This window comes from Pygocentrus nattereri, chromosome 19, assembly GCF_015220715.1.
Source record: "Pygocentrus nattereri isolate fPygNat1 chromosome 19, fPygNat1.pri, whole genome shotgun sequence".
NCBI classification, from domain to species: Eukaryota; Metazoa; Chordata; class Actinopteri; order Characiformes; family Serrasalmidae; genus Pygocentrus; species Pygocentrus nattereri.
Genome location: NC_051229.1, coordinates 20,607,362 through 20,624,229, shown reverse-complemented (window position 1 = coordinate 20,624,229; position 16,868 = coordinate 20,607,362). Strand labels below are relative to the sequence as shown.

The 16,868-nt window shown below is 39.9% G+C and overlaps 1 protein-coding gene across 7 annotated transcripts in view; it reads right to left on the bottom strand.

The window, feature by feature from the left end:
• The window catches only part of arhgap12a (Rho GTPase activating protein 12a), a 59,802-nt gene extending 49,616 nt beyond the window's left edge, over positions 1–10,186 (bottom strand). For 3 of the 7 annotated variants that reach the window (XM_017723260.2, XM_037530921.1, XM_037530917.1), the window contains exons 1-2: positions 10,019–10,185; positions 2,312–3,266 (exon numbers count right to left, since the gene is read on the bottom strand). In XM_017723260.2, coding sequence (XP_017578749.1) covers positions 2,312–3,157 — 846 coding nt within the window. In that variant the 5' untranslated portion in view covers positions 3,158–3,266; positions 10,019–10,185. Of the gene's footprint in view, positions 1–2,311; positions 3,267–10,018 lie in introns of all 7 variants that reach the window. The other 4 variants (XM_037530918.1, XM_037530919.1, XM_037530923.1 and 1 more) reach the window with 2 other exon arrangements.
• Positions 10,187–16,868: the final 6,682 nt, after the last annotated feature.

The window sequence follows — 16,868 nt, the reverse complement described above, 5'->3', positions numbered from 1 at the left end:
CAAGCAGCAGAAGTGAAAAAAAGAACTAAGGAAGCTGTAAGGCTTTAGAGAGTGGGAGAACACTAGCTTCCGGTGCTAGCTGTTTTGAGCAGCTGGCTAACTTGAAGCAGCGCTCTATCACTCGCACAACACGGTGAACTGACGATACAGTAGATCAAACACGACAAAAAAAAAAATGCTGGTTTCAGTTTAAACATACCTAAAAAGAAGGCCCAATTTGTCCGGTGTGAGCATCAGATATATTGTGGTTCATCCCTCAAACTTTAATGATAGAATAGAGAAATCCAGCCGTCTGCTACTTGATGTCGGAATACTGTGATAAGCTCTGACATGAATGTGGTAGGAGTGATGGCAGTAAGGCAGTGTGATGCATCACTGACAGAGCCAGCTAACGTCTGCTGTTCGTATAGTTTAGCACTCGTCACCAGACAGCTAAAATAATCTGCTTTCTTTCTTAAATTATTGTTACAGAAATGACGGCCGTGCTTTTCTATCTAGTAAAAACCAGAAACTCGCCCACAATCCCATGACAGATTTTTGAAATGTTCCACTGTTCGATGAGCGTTTGTCATGTTCTGACCCATTGGGGCAGTCATGGGCTGGAGGTTAGGGAACCAGCCTCGTGACCGGAAGGTCGCCGGTTTGATCCCCAGAGCCGACAGCACATGACTGAGGTGTCCTTGAGCAAGACACCTAACCCCCAACTGCTATCCGGGTGCTGCGGATTGGGCTGCCCACCGCTCCGGGCAAGTGTGCTCACTGCCCCCTAGTGTGTGTGTGTGTGCTCACTAGAGTGTATGTGGTGTTTCACCTCACAGATGGGTTAAATGCAGAGGTGAAATTTCCCCATTGTGGGACTAATAAGAATCACTTAATAAAGAATAGTTTAAAACAGCAACTGACCACTCAGGAGCAAAAATCAGCTTTCATACTTGATGACGATTTAACATTTATGACGATATGCATGGATATCGAACAATTAGAATTTTTTTTTTTTTATTATCATGATGAGATTTTTTGCCATATCGCCCAGCTCTATATGTATTACATACAAGGAGATTCATTCGACAGAGGCCCTGAATACTCTTTTGTAACTCTCAATAGGATGACAGCTGAAACAAAAAATACGTTACATACCTTGACATATGTGTACTCAACTGTATTACATGCAATCCTGAAAGTGATCTCTGTTTTCTGCCAGACATATTTCGGCAAGACGCTCCATGTTCCTGAATGTATCGGCAAGCATTAGAGAAGTTAAACACCGCAACGACTGTCCAGCGCCTACCTCATCACTCTGATGCAGGGCCATCCCAGCTTGTTTGCAGCTCCATATACTGAGGAACACATTGCATGTTTTTTCATTCTGATTGCTTCGTCCTAGATAGAGTTATTACATAATATTCGGGGCCTCTTTCAAGTGAATCTCCCGGTATTATAACAGTGCTGTATGAGGCACTGAATCTGTTCTGGAGCAAAAGATAAGAGTACTCACTTATTCAAGCAACAGATTTGGAATATGTAATTGCAGAAGAACATTTTGTATATATCGGTTGTGCTTCGGACCCCATAAGCAGACGAATCTGACTTTTGCGAACGCATGTAAAGGATATTCAATAAGAGCTCAGTCAAAACTTGGTGAAGGACAGCTCTATCAAGCATGTAGGTGAATTATCTACTGTTGTCATCATATTTTCAACAGTATTAAGTTGATATTGCATTTGGGACCTAAACATCAAGACATCCAGAGTCTGTGCATGTGACGTTAATACGTCAAGACGTTTGATGTAGTCTGAAAAACCTCTGAGCTTGTAAATGATTATTTCAGAGTTAACAGGGTGATTGGCAACAGCACACACACACCATATTTTTGCATGTTCTGTTCTAATTCTACTTCTTTAGGTTTTAGGAAACAGTATTACATAACACTGCTTTAACTACTTGTAACAGAACGTCCCTCTAAAACTGCTTTTATAACCAACCCTGCCCCTCTTGTGTGTGAAGACATCAGAGTCACTTAACTTGCAGTGAATTTGATGAGAGTAGGGGATCTGCTGGAACAAGGTCCTAATCCATGGTCACACAGCACGCAAATCTAGCGACAAAGCTGATTTGCTTGACAATGTTACTCACAGCAAACCAGACAATGTCAGACAAAGTCTTTGCTGACCTATATGTTCCCTCCAGAACGATATCATATTCGTACTGCTCATATTCTGAATACTGCTCCACCCTCACAAAGACAATAGCAAGGCAATGAGCAAGGTATGACCACTGCTTTCTAATTGTGTTACAAAAAACAATCCCATACCTGTAGCTGCTCTGTAGAACTGCTGCTGAGCTCGTCTCCGGATTCAGAATCATTTAGATTTTTCTCCAACACCTCTCTGGGAGCACTTGTGTCCTGCTCTCCTTCTCCCTTTTTCGCTCTCCCCCCATCTGTTGTTCTCTCTCCCTCTCTCCTCTTCTTATCTCCATCCATCACTTTCTCCCCTTCTCTTCTTCTTCCCTTGTCTCCATCATCTGCTCTCTCTCCTCCTTTCTTCCTTTCTCTCTCTCCATTACCGGTTCTGTATTCATTTCGATCCTGCATTCCTTCTCTGCTCCGTTCCTTGTCTCCCTCCCCATCGCTATCTCCATCCAAATCTAGTGGTGCTCTGAGCCCCAGTGGGGACTTGGCCCGGGTTCGAGGCAGAGATCCGTGTTTTACATTTAGAGGCACTTGCCCCCCTGGCTGGATGGGGCTTTTTAGACTGCACTTGTCCTCTTTGGGAGGCTGCAATGCAGCAGAGGGTGAGTGGGCAGGAGATCGTTTGTTTAAATTTTCATCAGACTGTTTGAGCTCTAGGGCAGATGGACGGCTCTTTACGGATCCTCCTCTGGTCCCGACCCCACTACCAGCATTTGGTAGAGGTTTAGGGGGTGGCATGAGAGCCCGCCGTACCTCACGAACATACTGGGCAGGAACATAGAAGGGCTTGCTGTTCTCCTCTTTGCGTACCTGCCACCAGTCTTCATTGGTCTTTTTCACCAACAGGTAACATTCCCCATGCTTGATGGTGACTACACGATCTTTGGATGTGTACTCATAGTCATGCTCCACCTCAATGTATGGCTGACCAGGGGCGACTGCAATGTCGCAGCGGTCTGCCATCATTGCCACCGAGATCAGATGCCAAAGGCTGGTGTCAACAAGATGAAGACTGGGAAGTGATTAGAAGCTTTGGAAGCATTCTCTGGACAAAAATCAATCACAGCAAATGCACCTGAAATGTAAAGAGAGAGAAACTGTTTGCTTAACGGCAGTGCCTATGCTGCTGTTCACAAGCCAAGTCAACAATGAATACAGTAAAATTGGTATCACCTACATATCTTGAACATACACTGATTAAATGTATGCATGATGGTTTTAGGGAAAGGAAGATATGATGACAACAAAAACGTTTATGCAACACAGGACATCTAAACAGAATCAAGAACGATTTAGTGCCACTGTATGTATAATATCCATACCAGGAATCTGCTTTGGACACATATGTCAGCATGCAAGAACAATCGCAAACAGAACACCATCCGTCCTTGAGAGAAAAATGAAAGTTTTCAGTAACATCTCCAAACAGACCAAGACCAATGTTAAGAAGAGCCATTTGGAAAAGTTTAGACAAAAATCTAACCACTTTGGGAGCCACAACATTTCATCATCATGGCTAGAAATATGTCTCAGTGTGCTAATGTCCTAATGTAGATAAAAAATATAAATAAAACAAATTTACTTTGCCCTAATTTAAGCTTTACTCAGCTGTAGCCGCTTTTCTCATCTTTTGCAGCAAACTTTCACAAATTTAAAATAGTTTCTTGTAAAACTTCTCTTAACATTCGACTTTTTGAATTTTCTTGTTCCACCTTGGTGCCTGAGGCTTCAGAATATAGGTAACTATGTAGCCAACTGCTACACCATTAAAGGTGGAACGGTAAATTCAAACAAGAAGCTGGTAAAAGAGAAGCTGACTTCAGCTTCGTGACTTTTTAGTGTTTGACAGTTTTCTGTTAGATATTACATGTATCAGGAAACCAGCAGGAGTGTTTATAAATGCAGCAATAAGTCCATTTGTCTCTAAATGATCAATGTTCATCTTAAATATTTCTCTTTGCCTTCTCGTTAGCTACTAGCTAGGTGAGACTGTTGTCTGTGTCACTGTGTGTTCAGCAGTCTGCATGCCAAGTTTCAGAGTTAAAGGGTGAAAAAGCAGTTATACATTAATTCCACCGTTTAAGACCATATTGTCTTAAATCTGTGTTAGAACAAGAGTTTTATTTTATTATTACCAAAAAAAAAAATCTAATTCTGCAGTGGAGCCACAATTGGGCACTAAAAGAACTGCATGTGGCTCCAGAGCTGCATGTTGCTGACCCCTGACGTAGCCTTACAGTATGTAGAGATATAAAGATAAATTGGTCTGAAATCATCAGATTTCAGAAAACGTTCCCAACTTTACTCACTACTTTCAGGAAATAATGACACTGTGCCCTTTAGATAAGGCTCGTCTCTTCATCACTGAGATCACATGAGTCCTATAGGTGCAACTCTGATAAGTCATTACTGATCAAATTACTGGTTACCTTTATTTTGAGAGATTATCTGTAGATCTATAGATTACCTACAGACTCCCAAACTTTTTAAATTCTCTGGTGCTGAGGCTAGGATTATCGTTAAGGTTGGGTTTAGGTTCTGAGTTATATTTAATAGACTACATTACATTGGAGATCAGCTGCAGGCCTAAAAGATTTGGGGAGAATATCTATTTGCAATTTGACCCACATTGCATTTGTAATTTGAATGTGATTATTTTCTATAAATGAAGCTCCAGGCCTTTTTGTACCAAGAAGACTAGCATATACATTTCTTTGGGTTTGAAGCTTGAATGCTGAACATACTGTACTAGACTGCCAATTTGCAAGCTCTGTCTTACTAGGTTTAAATTCCTCACACTAAATAATGTAGCATATAATTAAATTTGCAGCCCTTGCACCCTTTTGAACAGTTAATGTGTGATTTCGATAGAAAACTGATTATCATTCAGCCCTTGTTAAAGGTCAGTCAAAGGCAGCATTTACAAAGTGAGCATTTACTCAGTAATCCATTCATCTATGTTCTATTTATGTAATAAATATATTTTTACTACTGTATACAATATATACAATATAAATATGGGTAGCTCTCATACTGCACTAACATGTTTGCATCTTGCATTAGCATGTTTTTGGTGATCGTGTCATCTTTGTATTTCACCTGACTGCAAGTAAAGACGGATCTAAACACTGGTCGATAAAAAACTTAACCACAAAGGGCCGGTTGCAGCTGCAGGATTTCATTCCAACCAAGCGGGAAATCACCTGATTTCATTTGCTTGATCGATCAGTCTAAGTTTTCAACGAGATCAGGAGAGCTCCTCCTTCGTTGAAACGAAACCCAGCAAACACATCAGCCCTCTGAGGATCGGACACCCCTGCCTTAGTCAAACACATCAGCCCTCTGAGGATCGGACACCCCTGCCTTAGTCAAACACATCAGCCCTGTGAGGATCGGACACCCCTGCCTTAGTCAAACACATCAGCCCTCTGAGGATCGGACACCCCTGCCTTAGTCAAACACATCAGCCCTCTGAGGATCGGACACCCCTGCCTTAGTCAAACACATCAGCCCTGTGAGGATCGGACACCCTTGCCTTAGTCAAACACATCAGCCCTGTGAGGATCGGACACCCTTGCCTTAGTCACTGTTTAAGCCTCTGAAAGATGAAAGGCAATCCCCCCCGCCGAATGACTCAACAGATCAGCACTGTGTGACATTCTCCACATATTAGAAATAAGCAGCAATACTGCATATCTGGACATCCTATAAAAGCATTCACATTCTCAAATTATAAAGCTGATCAATCATGGTAGAGTTTATCCTCTCATAATATTTATTAAAGACTAATTCTGATATTCAAATATCCGTAAAAACAGCTGAACAGTTAATGAGTTCAGTGGGGTTGTTGGCTGACGACAGTACAAAAAAAATGATCAGTACACATGTATTCAAAAACAAATCAATAAATTTCAATAGATTTGAATTTCAGCTTGGGTGAGTGACGGAGGCTGGATCTTTAGATGAGCTATTGAGTTAACTGGCACACCGATGGATGCTAATGGAGACCCATCACCATCTTCTCACAAGTGGTCTTTTCTCCTTAGCAGACAATGTGCCAGAAGCACACAACAGTTTGTCAGGGAAATATATTTTCACTGTTTCTAAACCTAGTTAACACCAGCTAGGGGAGTTAGCCTAGTCAGTAGAGCTTATTTGGTCCTCATAGGATGAAAACAAGTGCTTTGATACATTCATTTCCTTCTCTCTCAAACACACGCATTGCTCTCATATTTCTTTGATGTCGTAGTACATTCTTTCTGACAGGACGCTGTTCAAATTGCATTACACAATAAGACTTTGTGTCACGTCTGTGATTTTTCCATAAATGACACAGCTGAAATGCACACATATAAAGCTTTCTTGACTTGCAAACAATTCCTCCCACACTTTCAACCTCTCCCTCACTTTCTACATATGAAACCAGGCATGGGAAAACACAGGCACCTGTAGATATTTATAAAATAGGTCTATTCAGCTTCTTCATTGTTTATGTATGTTTATTATAGTAACAGTATAGTATTACATTCTATTATAGTTTATTATATAGTGTATATACATATATTCCTATAGTTATTGTGATTATAACTGTACTTATAACTACATTAATTTGTTACTCATTTTTATTACACCTGGATGTTTCTAGATATAGTCAGCCCATTACTGGCCACATATCCTACATCTCTGTTGCATTTTCTTTCTTTCTAGTTCCAACTAGTCACTCTGCATTTAAAGGGTGTTTTTGTTAAAAGGGTGAGCTCTGTTCTGATGGGCTATACCTCATTCAGAAAGCCAGGCCGGCTGAAACACTTCTTATATCTTCAGTGTGAACGACAGAAGACAACCTGTTGTAGACTGAATACATATACACAATGTAAGTAAATATATGTTTCTTTTTCTGCAGCTATGTTTCTATGTTTAACATATGGATGGAGGGAATTAAGTGTATGTTTTACATTTTTAAACATGTTTACATATTACATCATTATTTTAAAAAGGAAAATTCTGTTTTCCACTATTTAGGCCCTTTAAAACTTGCAGGCTCCCCAATGAAAACTGACAACCACATAAGTATAATTCACCCCATTCATCAATTTCAAACACATTTTACATCAATATAAACAAACAATAGTATATACACGCTTTATTTTACTACCCAATTAAGTAAAAACAATACTGAGATAAGTTGGGATATCCATAGATATTAGGATACCACCAACCCCCTAAACAGCCCACTGCTCCACCCAGGTATTTTTCAGACCTGTAAGAATTTCCAGACCTAACTGTAGACAAGACAAACCATCCCATAATGGTTCATTGCTGCTATAAAATCCTGTATTGTGTTAGAACAACATCACCACAATTACAGCTATAGATGAATTAGCAATGATTAGGTCTGGGCATCGAAATACCTTTATGCTACCAACTGAATTACTTTAATATTACCAAGAACGTCTTCAACAGCAACGATTTGTCTTAACAAACAAAGATCAGAATTGTCTGGGTATTTTCTGTTGTTCTTTATGAGTGTAAAAGCTGTACAATGAAAGTGAGGTAGGAAAAACGTTGCTGGCTTTAAATTTTGATGGTGGCGAAGACTTTTGACAGTACCTTGGACAGCAAAGAAAAACAGATCCTGGACCAATTCAAGCTTAACCTCTCACTCGAAGCCCTGATAGCCACTGTGAAGTGCTCTCGTTTAACATATTATAAGAATAAAAATTCACTGGAAAAAAATGAACAACTAGAACAGTAAGAAAGGAAGTCATTAAGAAACCTGAAGACCCACACAGAAGACTGGATACTCTGGACAAACACTTCATATAATGTCCAGGAGTCAGAATCAATTGATGACACTTAATAAATATAATAACACAGACACAGTGTCACAACCAGCAGGCATCTTCAGACCTGTTGAGAAGAACTATGACAACCTCAAAGGTTCATTTGCAATGAAGCTGAGAGAAGGGGCGCTGCGCTGCACAACCAGCACTGTTTAATGGCTGAAATTTTACAAATTTCTTTACAGTGGTGGTGAAACAAACCAGGAGTCATGATGTCTACAACACAAATGATGCCATTTCATTAATTATCCAGAGCAACCAGTGAAGCGCAATGTGTCTTCTGGTTTTATATGTAATACTGATATTGGTAGAACAGGAGTAAAAACATATAAGCTTTGGGGACTATTACCTTAACTGCATATACTTTAAACAGCTTTTAAAAGCATGTTTCAGACCAAAACCTTGTCTCAAACCTAGACGTAAAGAAGTACAGCAAAACGTCTTTTCACGATTTTTTATGATAGGTTTGTCACAATGTTCAATTTTTCTGACATTTGATTCGTTTTCAAAACACAAAGTAAGCCCACATTTTAAACATAGTCATCAGAAATTAAGAGTCCCAACATTCACACTGCCCTGCACTAAAACACCATTAAACGGATCTAACGATCCTCCTTTTTAATCAAACATGTAGTGGAGAAGTGGTTTTTAAACACTGATGGTGTCACCGTGTGTTCAGCAAAGCACACTGTGACACACCGTGATGTCATTTATCATGATTACAGTGCATTTGGTCTTATTGCCCAACTGAACCATAATGGCTTCACAACTCATTCGTAATCATTTAATGTATTACCTTTCGCTGAGGGAGCTTTTATAGGCTTTAACTCTTCAGACATCTGGTTTTTATCACATGTATTGTGTACTAATCCACTTAAATAGTGACACAAATGGCAGATAAATCTGTGGAAGTGCCTTTTATTGAGCAACAGTAAACAAATAACTCAACTGCTATCGTACAAATCATTTCTTATATTCAAATTGGCTTCCTGAAGCGTCTACAGGAAACTGTCTTCAAACGAAAGTGTTATATGGAATAAAACTGATGTACAAAACATCCCACAAACATTGTGTGTCATTATTTCGTTAGTCAGCAAAGTGACTTCGACTCCGCGTTTAGGAACCCGCTGGAGTAAACAAGATAAAGACTGCGGTCCGAAGGGACGGAGTGGGATGTTTTCTCAAATTTAAATCAAACATTTCGCTAAAAAAAAAAGCTCCTCCAGTGACCGAAAGTCATAGAACAGCACGGTGTTTGTTCCAACAGGAAAATATGAGTATTTAAAGCTAGTAAAATCTCTCTTCCCGCTGAGTTTCCTGCTCGTAATCTGAGTCTGGAATGGATTTCGTCCTGGACTAGTTAGGTTAGCCACCTTGCTAACTCACCTGCGTAGCTCAGCTAACCTGACTGGTTCGTTGGGACGCAGTTCATCTAAAACTTCTGACAAATTCACTGTCGAAGAGAAAGAAAACCCGCCAGTTTCGTTTGGAGAGCACATCTTATTAAAGGGAAAACGTTGAGGTATGTCGCTGTAAGAGCAGAAACTAGCTCTACTAGCTACCTGAGATATGTAACCAATACGTCACGAAGCTGAACTCAGCTTCTTATTCGTGTTTACCAGTTCCACCTTAAACGCTGCAGCAGTTTCCATTCTAGACCGTGTAACTGCTGCACCGTTTAAGGTAGATCGGGAAAATCCGAACAAGAAGCTGGAGAATAGGAAGCCAACTTCAGCCTCGTTAATGAGTCCTCAGCTCGGACATGATGGAACAGGTTCTCTCTCATTCCACCGAGAGTGAGGGGAACCGGAGCTACACGAACGTTCACGTTACGAGTTTCAGCCGAGAACACACGCACCTTGGCTTTGCTAGCACACCTGGCTAGTCTCCCTAGTTGGCTAACACACAGGCTAATAATCTCCTGAGGTGGAAATGGGACACATTCCTGACGGATTTTGAGCTCAACTTTTCGTTACTTAGTTACCTGAACTTCGTCCAACAAGCGTGCCTTTCAGCCCAAAGACGATATCCAACCAAAACAACGACGGGGACAAAGTCTTGTCCTGTTCACAGGTTGTTTATTGGGAGACGGGCCCGCAGATTAATCCTGTTCAGAAGTTCCTAGTCAGAGTCCCGCAGCAGCGGCAGCTCTGCGCGCGCGCGCTCCGTCACTCCTCCACTCTCCGCGCGCGGCCTGCTCGCTCCCGCGCTCAGGAGCGCGCTCCTGCTCGGCCCGAGCCGGAGGGGACGAGTGTGATCCAGTTGTGGAACGTGGGCGCCATCGTGTGGTCATCAGGACATGAGACAGACACCCCACACTTTCTCTCACTTCTGTATTTCAGAGCAGCAGTTACCAACTTCAGTCCTGCTCAGTAATCCATAAAATAGTCAGGTAAACTTCAAATCGCTTCTACTTCTCGTCTTTCTGCTGTTTTGTCCGCTAACTTTTCCCGTTGTTTTCTAAATATCGACGTCGCCCCAGAAGGTTCGATCCTGTCAGGAATAATGTGCTATATAGCTATAGTATATATATAGTCTATATAGTCTATTATAAGTCTATAAGCAACCCCCTAGGAACCACCTGTAACACCATAGCAACCACATAGCAACACCCTAGCAGCCACTTGGGGTATCATAGCAAACACATAGCAACACTCTAACAATCATCTGGGACACCACAGTAACAAGCTAGCGATATCTTAGCAAGCTTATCCTTTGCAATCACTCTGCATTCCTTCAGGATGTCTGATATAACATTTAAAGGGGAATTTCACCAGGTTTTCAACATTTCTGCGTTGGTAAACTGTTGAAATGAAAGAAAGCTCTTCAAGAGTTCTTTAATCATATGAATGGTTCTATTTAGAACCATGGGTTATAGAAGCATTTCATGCTTAAACTGTTCTTTGCATGGTGAATTTGTTCTTTGGACTGATAAAGAATGTGCTGCATTTGGTTTTATATTGAACCAAAGAAGGTTCTTCTATTGTTGTGATATCAAGCTTCTAACGATAAAAGAACCCTATTTGATGCTATATGGAACCATTTTCATTTGGAACCCTGAAGAAGCATCTTTTGATGAGTGTTGAAAAACTAGCTAGTTCAGATTTCTCTACTATAGAAGTGGTAGGAACCGGGGGTCACAATGTCAACGACGCAAACATAGCCATCCGGGATTCAGACTCTTGATCCCCTGTATCTTCATGATCGGGCAGTTACACTGTCATAGACAGTTTGTATCTCCAAAGGAAAGCATTGCTAATAGAATGCGATGCTCTGGAACAGCTGCACATGAGACTAAGGTCAACATGCTGAATGCCAGGCGTCGACTGGAGGGGTATAAAGCCCCCCCCCCAGTGCTGAGCTGTGGAGCAGTGGAACTGTGGTCTCTGGAATGACAGAGATCCAATACCTTTGAGATGAGTTGGAATTGTGTTTGTGATTCAGAACTCACATCAGTACCAAAAGACACTGATGCTCTTGTGACTGAATGCGATCAAATCCTCACAGCAATGTTCCAACATATAGTGTAAAGCCTTCTCAGAACAGTAGCTGTTACTGCAGCAAAGAGAAACTTGATCATAGAAATTAAAGCAACCAAGTGGCACAACTGGCTAACTGCCTCAGGAGATCATGAGTTTAAATCCCAGCAATTCCTTAGCGCTCCATGGTCTGGAGTCTGAGAGGAAGAAGCTCTCACCCTTCAGACAGGGTCACTGTGAGGTAGCGGAAGCTGTAGCCTGTGGATGGGATTTGGCAATGACCAAATTGGAATTGTTTAGTTTAGTTTTGTATTTTTGATTATGCTCAACTGTTTTCTTGATCTGACCAAGACCAGGGACATTATATTTAACTAAAACTATTACTAAAATAAAAACTGTCAATGGAAAAATGTGCTTGAAAAATTGTGAGTTTTTAAAAGACCTGATTAGTGAAAATGTTAAAAAGCTTTGCAGAGGGTTGACAGTTTCAGGTTTTCCCTGATGCAGCACATCAGGTAATTATTAAGCTCTTTATGAGCTGAATCAGGTATATTAGAGCAGAGAATACCTGAAACTATGAGCAGTGAACAGTATGTTTCAACTCCAGGGCTGCGTTGGAAGCTACTGTTATAGGGCAAATCTAGCGTTGAGATGTAACAAGTATTCAGAACACAGAAATTAAGAGTCTGTATTGAGCCCAAGTTACATTTTGTAAAGGCGTTTTGTAAATTTACAAAACAGTTACTTTTTACAGTTTTTAGTAGAATAGTTTTAGAATGCTCACCCTCAAATTAAAAGAGAAAAGCAAACAATCTTTTAAAGAAACATCTCAAAGAATCCTTTGAGCATGCAAATGTTTCTTTTCATGTTCTATACAGGAATACTTGTCTTTACTAAGGAACCCTTGAAGAACCATTTTTTAAATACTCTAGACATGGTAACTTGAATTTCTTAAAGGAAATAGAAATGCAAATAAATAAACTTAAAAACATCGAGTCATACGTTACTACCTCATAAGTCATCAGCGGGAACATCAGATGAGGATTTGAAGGCAGCATTATATTAGTTCAACCCATCCATTCATGTTGATCCTGAGGAAAATTATACTGTTGCTCTTTGATGGCTCAGAAGCCTTAATGGCGATTCTTAAAACCCCTTACAAGAAACAGCTTTGGGCGTTAAGGAGCAAATAAGCAGAGATGACTGCATAGCTGGAGGTAAACATGAGTGTTAGTACTCAAATCTGCAAATCCGAGCACTGTGTGATTTTGTTGAGCTCCCTACTAAAACTCAAGAGGTGAGATTACCAGGCTCTTTTTCTCAGGAGAAACATCTGAGCAGCATGACAGACTTCAGCTAAAGTCTCCCTTTGTCTTTCCGCCTGATCTCAGTGTTGTCAAGGAGACTCTACAGAGATCTCTTTTTTGATTCTTTCCTAAGAAGTGATAAGGAGTGTTGTTACTGCAGTCTGTAGTAGAGTTCCAGTGGAGTGGAAGATTAAGGAGGAAACAAGGTAACATTATGCTGTTCCCAGCTACAGGGAAGCAAACAGATCATCACAGCTTTCCAAAGCATCCAGACTTTCAATAGGAGTGGCTGAATTGTATTTTTCCAATGTTCCAAAGGATTTTAATCAAAACAACCTGTTTCAGACCTTTAAAATGTACTGTTCTCTGAACGAGGCCTAACACGGACCCTTGTGAAGAGGTCAACTAATCATATCAGACGTTAATTACATTGCAGAGACAAACTACTTAGATTTACTCAGTTACATTTTAGTTGTTATCATTAGGTTAGTAATTCAGTTTTTGGGTTTAATTTCAACGAGTTGTGTTGGGTCAGCTCTTGGACTGCTTTGTGATTGGTCACACTTCTGACTTTTGGACTAAAAGAATCGCGAAAGGAGAACAGAGTCCAACGATGGTCAGTTCTCTGCTGATAGATGCTGGATGTACAAAGGAGTTTCATTGAAGTCCTATAAGTTACTTAATATCTGTTTTTAACCTGCTACATTTGTACTTTTATTACTCAAGTTGTTTTTTTTCCGAAAGGTGCTTTTTCTTCTGTTTGGGTCTTTATTTCATTTAAGCAGCAATGCTTTCACTGAAGGTTTCGAACTACTCTATCCAGTACCAATGAAGCCCTTCATGATGAGATTCATAAGTCATTAGCATCAAACTCCAGTCCTGATCAACATCTGACTCATCATGATGGGCTGAATTAAATCAGGTGTTAGAGAAGACTAGTGCTGCGGCACTCCAGGCCTGGAATTTAACAGCCCTGATGCAATGGTGGCATATGGCAGATACACCATAGGCAAATCATGTTCAGCTATGAATGTAGTTGGAGGGGGGGGGGGGGGGGGGTTGCAGAACCAGCAGAAGAGCAGACAGAAAGGGCACCTAATGTGCTTTGCTCATAAAGACTCCATTATGTCTGAAATAGCACACAATAAAATATCAAGTTCGGAAAAAAAAATGCATCAGCTGATCATCATCACACTGTTCGCTTATGATCCTGATTTTTCTGACCACTGTCTGCAGATTCTTTAGTCTTAAAGTCTTTAAGTGTGCAAAGGTTTGGACACTCCTGGTTAAGGTATGTTATGTTGAGTGAAAATGAGTGAACACAGATTTCCTGCAGAATTTAGTGCACAATTTCTATCTACTTGCTGAGTGGAAAAAAACACAATATATAACACATGCTTGAACTTCTGCACAGTTTCATTTTTACCAACATTTTAGATTCAGCAAATATATTTTGCATTACATTGAGTTAAAGTGTGTTAGAGGGAGTGTACTTATTTACTCAGTTACCTAGAAAATCAACAAACATGTCATTTTATCTGCGATGCCCAATGGTACTTTAGTTATATTCTGGATTATACATATTACTCACACATTTTTTCAATCTACCTTTTTATTGTGTACAAATATGCTCTAACAAATTAAAGAACAAATATGGTCTGCAGATTTTCAAACTTTAGAACACAAACATTTTGTATACTCTTGAATAAATGGTACTCTATAAAGGAGAATTCCATAGTTTTTTCCAGATTTCTGCATAAGTCAGTTGCAGAGAAACTTACTGACTCTGATTTCTTTACAGTGGTGGTGGTGGGAACCAGGAGTTGCCAGGTCTACAACACATGCCGTTTTGTTTACTGTCCAAAATGACCAGTGAACTGACACGTGTCTTCTCAGTTTTTAAATAAAAAAAGTTTCCTTTAGTGACTATTTGCCTCACTACGCCCTGTATGTGCCACTCCACTGTGAATGTGTTTTAGTAAAACATGTTTTAGCTTAAAGCGTTCTCGAAATGATCATGAAACAATGTCTCAAGGCTCCTGGCAGCGTATTCATAACCACTGTATGTAATAAGTTTCTGTGAGGGAGCTTTCAAAGGCATTAAATTCTTCAAAACTTATCACCTTATCACCACCACTGTGAACACTACTCAATGACTGTTTACATCGTAATGATTTAATTATGCAGAAATGTTGAAAAAAAATCCTCTTTAAGTAGTGTGGAGCGATATATCTATATCATATATACACTCGCTGGCCACTTTATTAGGTACACAGCAACTGTTCAGTTGCTTGTTAACACAAATAGCTAATCAGCCAATCACATGGTGGCAACTCAATGCATTTAAGTATGTAGAGGTGGTCAAGACAACTGGGTGAAGTGCAAACCGAGCATCAGAATGGAGAAGAAAGGTGATTTAAGTGACTTTGAACGTGGCATGTTTGTTGGTGCCAGACGGGCTGGTCTGATCTGGTATCAGCTCTTCAGCTCTACTGAAAAGAAACAGTATGATGTCTGGTCTAAGCTGGTTTATCTGGTGTGTCTCCACTTTTCTACATTTATTCATCTATGTCATTTGAACTCATAAGAAATGTTATGATGATGAACATCTCTTTACATTAACATTCATTAAAAGTTAAAAATGTTTTTGTCTTCTCCTATAAAGTTACTATTTTGGAAATACTTTCTTTGGAAAGAAACGATATGCTGGTTTTGCTGGTTTTTCTAGCAGTACTGTAAATGAAAATACTATAAACTGACAAAGTAAAGAATAGAATAACCAGGAAACATGAAAAACATTTCATCAGCTACTTCAGCATTTCAGAAAGTCTATAATGAGATATGTAGATACTCATTTCTGATCTGATGGAATCATGTGTTCAGAAAAATTGGCTCAAAACTTTTTGAATGATAAACTGCTCCTGTTTCTGCGTGCATTGGATGATACATCTGACTAAAAAGCACAATGTTTCTTTCAAAGTGTAGTGGCAGAAGGTAAAAACAGCAAGAAAATCAGCTTTACAGAAGCCACGTACAGTTTTTTTGGAAAGTGGTTGTAGTACAGTAAAGCGGATGTACAACAGGCTCCTTTGTTCCTTCCCACCACTGCTTCCTTATTGAACACAACATTTGTCCAAAGTTTAAACCGGTTAAAGGTGAATGTGGCTAAGAATTTGATAGTAAACATCCTGAAAATCTAGTAGGTGCATACAGTTACATTTACAGATGTTTCTCACAAAAAGAGAAACTGGGTGTTTATTTTTCCCAAATCCAATTTCAGCAAGGACTATGAACTGGAAATAATACATTGATTCATGTGGATGCATATTCATTGTAAAGGGGCATTCTGGCCTAACACTGTGTTTAATATGTTATTCACCTTGTTATGCAGTTTTCTCTAGCACAGCATTGTATCCCTCAGACTCACTGGTTTGACAGAATTCACAAATTTGTATCCTTTCTGTGTTTTTGTCCATCATGATTTTCAGCCTACTATCACTACCAATCAGCATTTTCCAGCTAAACTTGAAAAACAAAAACCATTTCAAACAGCCCACCCTCACATATCTGCCCTAAAGTGTCTGCAGTTCTCAAAGGTTCCTCCCACCTTCAAGATACATCATCAGAAGGGAGGTTTCTTGGTCTTTAAACTTTAAACTTGGTCTTCATTTTGGCTGAAGCTTCCTTACAGCTTACTGTGATTAGAAATGGTTTAGATGCATGATTACTATATTAATGAGATAAATAAAAAATGTACTCAAAGGAAATATACATGATTTACATATGGATAGGAAGTAAGTTCAATATGAATGAGACACAAGTCCTTCCTTCCTGCTGCTGTTCAACTGTATAACCAACACTACTCCCAGCACCCCCCAACCACGGTTAGACCTCACACACTTACAACAGGTGAACTGTGAATCCACCACCATACCCATGGGCAATATAATCAATACTTCATGTGCAACACTCCATTGGCAACATCCCACGTGCAATACATGTCAAATATGCTTGTAGTGTAAAAATGTTTTTGCTTTTCTATTTATAA